The sequence below is a fragment of the Engraulis encrasicolus genome, chromosome 4 (assembly GCF_034702125.1).
Source record: "Engraulis encrasicolus isolate BLACKSEA-1 chromosome 4, IST_EnEncr_1.0, whole genome shotgun sequence".
Lineage (NCBI taxonomy): Eukaryota > Metazoa > Chordata > Actinopteri > Clupeiformes > Engraulidae > Engraulis > Engraulis encrasicolus.
In genome coordinates, this window is record NC_085860.1 from 19,224,324 (window position 1) to 19,231,823 (window position 7,500).

Sequence of the window (7,500 nt, forward strand, 5' to 3'; positions counted from 1 at the left end):
GCCTCGACTCTGGAGAAAGCTTATTTAATAGCCTTGGGGATGATGGTTGTGATCAACTGGGGAAAAAAACGGCTTTTCTTATTGCCTTGTTCTGTTCCCCTGAAGTCTTGCAAGTCTTACAATAAACATGTATGTCCTTTAGTTAATGGAAGTTGAACCCCAAGCATGGAAACAGAATAATATGATAATTACATGTCTGCAGAGGTCATTTCTTTTTAGACACATTACAGGTACCTTATAGGCATCTAGCATGTTGTACAACACCATACACTGTAGACCGCAGTGTATGAATCTAACTCTGAGGTGAAATATTTAGCAGAAAAAAACATATATATTGTAGAAAACTCAGAGCATCAGCTATTCTGTACAAGAGTGGACAAGCTCTTTTTTCAACTTCCAAAGCTGTGAGTTTTGGAGGGCTTAAAAAAAGTGGAAGTGTTTAAAATTGGATGTGAAGTTAAATGCCCCTTCCTTCCTTCCTTCCCTGCACTTCCCCACACTGAATTACTCGGCCATCGATCCCCCCGTCGCCTCTCCTCAGAGCTGGCTGTGCCGCCTTTAACCCGGAACACAGGCACTTATCCCCGCTATGGGAACCAGGATCGCTGTCTCTGACATGACAGACTCGACCAACCATCCCCTTAAGACCATCCCCCCGCTCCTCTCTGCGCTGAGCTGCTCCGCATCGCATCGCTCCATCTCTAGCAGCCAGAGGCAGAGGCAGGTCCTGGCACAGGAAAGACCTCCGTCAGCGCCGCGGGTCTGCTCTGCAGCACGTTAGAAATGAACTAACCACATAAAGAAAGGTGTGTGTGTGTGTGTGTGTGTGTGTGTGTGTGTGTGTGTGTGTGTGTGTGTGTGTGTGTGTGTGTGTGTGTGTGTGTGTGTGTGTGTGTGTGTGTGTGTGTGTGTGTGTGTGTGTGTGTTTGTGTACATCACCACAAACACACACACACACACACACACACACACACACACACACACACACACACACACACACACACACACACACACACACACACACACACACACACACACACACACACACACACACACACACACACAGAGAGAGAGCGTGGAAGAAGAAGTCTTTTGGATGGAATGCATCATTCATGAGGAGTTCAGCTTCACAAAGGCCAAATGGCTGGGTGTTGGGTAATAGGGGAGGAGAGGAGAGGAGAGGAGAGGAGAAGAGGAGATGAGAGGAGAGGCGAGGAGAGGCGAGGAGAGGAGAGGAGAGGAGAGGAGAGGAGAGGAGAGGAGAGGAGAGGAGAGATGAAGAAAGGGGAGAAAGAGGGGAGCGGAGAGGAGAAGAGGACAAGGAAGGAAGAGAGCAGATGAATAGAGGCTGTTCTGATCTTCTCTCAGTGGAGGAGAAGAGTACAGAAGATGAGAAGAGGAAGACAGAAGGGGAGAGGAGAGGATTGTAATAGAGGAGGAGAAGAGAGTTGGAACATAAGTTGTCAGGGGAGGGATGATCAAAAGGATCTACTTACCTTCCTTACCCCTCTGTCTCTCTTTCCTTCGTTCCCATCCTTGATAGCTGATACACTAACTCTTCCTCTGCTTCTTTCTATCCTCCACTCTCTTTGCTTGTTTCCCTTATTTTCATTACACAACCCCCCCACTTTCTCTCTCTCTCTCTCTCTCTCTCTCTCTCTCTCTCTCTCTCTCTCTCTCTCTCTCTGGGAGTATGGAAGGATGATGCAGGCGGTGTGAGGCGCTAGGAGGACACAGGGGATCGGCCCACGTTTGAGAATTCAGTTGAGCTGCTGCGCAGGCTTATCATATAGTCACATTAGCAGCACTAAAATATGCTTAGGCCAAAGCATGCCTCCAAGAGCAAAATAAAGAGAAGATTGCAGGCAATTGTGATTTGAAAAACTGTAGAGCGGCGTCTATTCTTCACTGTAGGGCCCTGTAAGTTAAGCACCAATAGGGAGGCTGCTGTGGAATAAAATTACTCCTTCGTGAAATTGATTGTGTCTGTGTGTGTGTGTGTGCGTGCGTGCGTGCGTGCGTGCGTGCGTGCGTGCGTGCGTGCGTGCGTGCGTGCGTGCGTGCGTGCGTGCGTATGTGTGGGTGTGAGTGTGAAATTACTGTAAAGCATATCTTACACTTTGGGCCAGTTACTGGCAGAAAAAAAGCCACATGCTGTCTGTAAATGAAAGTGGTGTGTTTTTCTTTTCTTTATTTCTTTTTTTTTGCTTACAAAAAAAAACATTTTGGGGACAGGTTTTAAAAATAAGCATCTTTTATTTTAAAAAAAAATGGTTGAACGACCATGTGATAGGCTTATCACCTGCACTAGCATACCTCAATCACTATCTAACCAGGAAACTAACTAATGACAATCAACTCTCCAGGCTTCTACGTGTCAATATCTCTGTATCCATTCTCATGAGATATGTAAATCATGCATAAACTATGCATCTATTTTATTTTTCATTTAATTGTGAAGCACATTGAACTGCAGCCATTTATCAATTCCTATCAGATGAATGATGAATAAACAATAGACAACATAGTAAGTAGGTCCATAATGCACACTGTACCTTTCAGTTACTACACTACTATGCAGGGCTTGACACTGACCTTTTTGCTTGCCGGCCACTGTGGCTGGTGGTTTTCCCGAGTCACTAGCCATCTAGCTATTCTACTAGCCACAAATTTGATCTTTTTTTATCATGACGCTGTACATCTAACCTCAGAAGATGGGGTGCTTAAAGCACGAAGATGAGTACATGGAAATAAAACAAACAAATAGAAACTGAGTAACTGAGCTTTTTCTTGAACTTAAATACAAACCATTGATACACAAGGGGCAAAGTGCACAATATACTCCATTCTGATATGTCATACTTTAGAATAAGCTACCTGCCAAATTGGATAGCGACACTGAAATTGTTACCAGCCACAGCCAAGTTTTACCAGCATTTGGCCGGTTAGCAGGTGCAAGTGTCAAGCCCTGCTACTATGACCTGACACAGGGCCTTTAGTAATATACTATGACTTGGCCATTGCCATTCTGGTAACAGCAAATATATAACACCATGTCTTAACAGGTTAAGTACTTTCATGTCATATATAGTAATTAAGTATACAAAATACAGTAATGAAGTAATTTCATGTCATCTCCACAGGCACGTCTGTGATGACGATGACGGCCATGGATGAGGACGACCCCAACACGGACAACGCGGTGCTGCGTTACAACATCATACGCCAGTCGCCGGAGAAGCCGTCACCCCACATGTTCTACATCGACCCCGACAGGGGACACATCCTCACCGTCATCTCCCCCACCCTGCTTGACAGAGAGGTACTGCACTACAGTACTGTACTGTATACTGTACAGCAGTTCATTCCTTTATGTGCTTACTGCTTTTCAGCTTTGAGTGTGTCTTCAGACATGTGTGTGTGTGTGTTGTGTGTGTGTGTCTGTGTGTGTGTGTGTGTGTGTGTGTGTGTGTGTGTGTGTGTGTGTGTGTGTGTGTGTGTGTGTGTGTGTGTGTGTGTGTGTGTGTGTGTGTGTGTGTGTGTGTGTGTGTGTGTGTTAGGGATACATCTATTAGCACTAATACATACAATATTAATGCATTTGTAAGTAACTTGTAAGGCATGTACTGAGCAAAATAAGACAGTTGCTAAGCATGTATTCACAAATGACTTGTTCATGCCCAATTAGGGATTTATTACTAATATAACCTTAGTAAGGACCAGTAAGCCTATATTTCTATTTATTAGTAAGTTGTAAGTGGCAGAATACAATGTGTATAAGCTCCCGACACACTGTGTGAACAAACCCTGAACAGTGTGAAAACAGATGCGGAATAAGGGTCCCTATTCTAAAGTGATGCATTGGTCAGCAGATGACTCAGGGCCTCCACACTACCAAAGTCCCCCTCGTTACCTAGGGCCCCCACACCACCCAGGCCCGCACTACCTAGCGCGCCCCGCACCCACCCACCCGATTTACAAAGTGTAAGGATATATTAAATAATTAATACTTATACAGCTGAGTGATCTAGTTTTCTGGTGTTTCATGACATTGAATGGAAGGTAACAGGAGCCATTATATAGCAAGGATTAAACGTAGACTTGTCAATGGCGGTGGGTTGGTGAGATGTAATTTTTTTCATGTACCACTGAGTTTTTATTGTAAATAAAAAACCCAAAATAAATGCAGAACATTAGAATAATAGTTTTGAAGCGAAACTCAGCTATTCTTTTGTGATAATTAAGTTAATGTTTGAGAACATGAGCTTCAAGAAGTGCAGTGCATGATGGGTACGCAATCTAGGCCAACAGACAACCTACCCAGCTCTGAGCCTACGTCCTTAGCTCCTCCCCTCACTCGTGAAATTTAGTTGCTATCCAAACAATTTGCCATGTACGTAACAACAGAAATATTATCATTGCTGCATTGGCCATGCATTGCATTTCTGACTAAGGGCGTACCCATCATGCACTGCACTTCTTGAAGATAAGTTTCTCAAACATTAACTTATTTATCACAAAGGAATAGCTTAGTTTTGCTTCCAAACTATTACTCATCGTTATATTCTGCATTTATTGTAGGGTTTTTACAATTAAAACTAATTGGTGTATGAAAAAATGACATCTCACCACCCACCGTCATTGAGAAGTTTACGTCCAATCCTTGCTATATAATGCTTCCAATTACTCATTCATTAAAAGAGTGGAATAAGTGAAATCTACATGTCCAAGGAGACCAATAGAAAATCAGATATGTTCTTACACTTTGCTTCCCGTGGGGGGTGGGGGCCCTAGGTAGTGTCTGCCCTAGGTAGTGTCGGGGTCCTAGGTAGTGCGGGGGCCCTAAGCCATCTGGGCTGAGCAATGCAACACTTTAGAATAGGGACCCTAATTCCACATCTGTTTTCACACTGTTCAGGGTTTGTTCACACAGTGTACCAGGAGCTTATACACATTGTATTCTGGCCCTTACTGCTTACTCATAAATAGAAATCTAGGTCTACTAGGTCCTTACTAAGGTTATATTGGTAATAAATCCCTTATTGTGCATGAACAAGACATTTGTGAATAACTGTCTAACAACTGTCTGATTTTGCTTAGTACATGCCTTACAAGTTGCTTACTAAGGCATTAATATTGTATTAGTGCTAATAGATGTATCCCTAAAATAAAGTGTTACCGTTTTTCTTAATCGATTCAATGCAAGGCACCATGGAGGGCCACAATTTATAGGAGACTAATTCCTAGAAATGTTTGTCATCCTGGGTCCTGGAAGTGTGTATCCAGGACCAGATAACACGTAACGCACAGGCTAGATATGCCTGCAGCCTAGGGGCCCCCACCTGCCAGGGTTCCCGCGATTGCCCAAAAGTCAAAAATTGCGCATTTGTGACAATGGGGGAAGCCATGGCTCAGTGGTTAGAGTGTTGGCCTTTAGATCAGAAGGTCGCAGGTTCAAATCAGCACCTTCATCCATGGCTGAAGTGTCCTTGAGCAAGGCACCTAACCCCACAGTGCTCCAGGGACTGTAACCAATACCCTGCACCTAAATAACTGTAAGTTGCTTTGGATATACTAAAAGTGTCAGCTAAGTGTAATGTAATGTGATGTAATAGATTTGATATGGGAAAATTCATCTGTTGTATTGAGAACAGTTTTAAACATTATAAATCCTCAAAGGTGCTATCCTTAATTCCTATCTTGTAATGATGACACCGGCTATGTCATTTTTGTAGTTCCCGGGTCATCTTCTTAATCCGTCCCTGTGTCTATGCATCCTTGCATCTTATACTCAGTAGTCTCAAAGTTGTGCAGCATAGAAGCTCATTGCGTGTGTGTGTGTTTGTGTGTGTGTGTGTGTGTGTGTGTGTGTGTGTGTGTGTGTGTGTGTGTGTGTGTGTGTTTGTGTTCGTGTGTGTGTGTGTGTGTGTGTGTGTGTGTGTGTGTGTGTGTGTGTGTGTGTGTGTGTGTGTGTGTGTGTGTGTGTGTGTGTGTGTGTGTGTGTGTGTTTGCAAACCGCACACCAGTGTGAGGGAGTTTGTGTGTCCTTGTAAAGACAGCCTCTGATTGCCCGCACCCTCTTCTCCTCAGAGTGACGTGTGTGTGTGTGTGTGTGTGTGTGTGTGTGTGTGTGTGTGTGTGTGTGTGTGTGTGTGTGTGTGTGTGTGTGTGTGTGTGTGTGTGTGTGTGTGTGTGTGTGTGTGTGTGTGTGTGTGTGTGTGTGTGTGTGTGTGTGTGTGTGTGTGTTCGTGTGTGTGTGTGTGTGTATGTGTGTGTGTGTGTGTGTGTGTGTGTGTGTGTGTGTGTGTGTGTGTGTGTGTGTGTGTGCGTCTGATTGCCCGCACCCTCCTCTCCTCAGAGTGACGGATGCAGAGATCATTGATTCGTGCCGGTGGTGCAGGAGAGATATTAGCTGTTTGTCACACTCTCGGAGCGCTGTTTAATTGAGGTTATACACACTTAGGCAGCCACAGCAAGTGTGTCGGACACGCAGCGCACTGCCAAGAAACCCCTCAGCTGGAACTGAGTGAAAAACTACAACTGACGTCTGAACGTGTATCAACAAGACTTCTGTCTACATATTTGCAGACATAATTAATATTTATGGGAGGATGAGTGAACTTGGATGTGTTTGTGTGTGTGACACACAGACAGACAGGCAGACTCTCTCTCTCTCTCTCTCTCTCTCACACACACACACACACACACACACACACACACACACACACACACACACACACACACACACACACACACACACACACACACACACACACACACACACACACACACACACACACACACACACACACACACACACACGTGGTTGTTTGTATTCCTGTGGATATAAAACAGATGTGCATAGACCCATGATCTTGCGTTTGACATTGCTCCATCCAGCGGTATCACCTGTCGTCTCATGAGCACCAGTGTCATGAACATGGCCAATGCGGATGTACTGTATGTGTGTAACAAATAGTGCAGGATTTCACCAAAGTGTGATTCACAGGTGTGGATATCACTGTCCCCGATGTCCTCACAGTTTCTATAGCGGTCTGCAAGTTTGAAAGGAGAGAGAGAGAGAGAGAGAGAGAGAGAGAGAGAGAGAGAGAGAGAGAGAGAGAGAGAGAGGGAGAGAGAGAGAGAGGCGGAGAGAAAAAGAGAATGTGAATATAAAGGTGTGTAGTTTTGTCTGGTCTGGGAAGAAGGACATCACCTCAAGAATCCCCCAACTTCTTACAAAGAAACTCCCCACCTCTATTACTTTTTCCCCCTTTCCTTCCTTCACTTTCCTCTTCTTTTTTCCACTTCTCAACCTCATCCGAATTTATGTCCTCTTCTGTGGCTCTCTTCTCTCGTTACTTTCTTTTCTCTCATCCAGCTTAACTGCTGTGACTTTCAGCAACTTTCTCAATTTAATGTCATCTGTGAAAAAGTGGTTCCTTCCCTCCAATCTTCCCTTTCTCTTTCTCCCACTAGCCTTGTCAATCTTCTTCTTTA

The 7,500-nt window shown here is 44.4% G+C and overlaps 1 protein-coding gene across 1 annotated transcript in view; it reads left to right on the plus strand.

The window, feature by feature from the left end:
• The window catches only part of cdh13 (cadherin 13, H-cadherin (heart)), a 212,409-nt gene that overhangs the window by 67,546 nt on the left and 137,363 nt on the right, over positions 1 to 7,500 (plus strand). Inside the window, exon 4 of the mRNA XM_063196386.1 lies at positions 3,144 to 3,322. Coding sequence (XP_063052456.1) covers positions 3,144 to 3,322 — 179 coding nt within the window. The remainder of the gene's footprint in view (positions 1 to 3,143; positions 3,323 to 7,500) is intronic.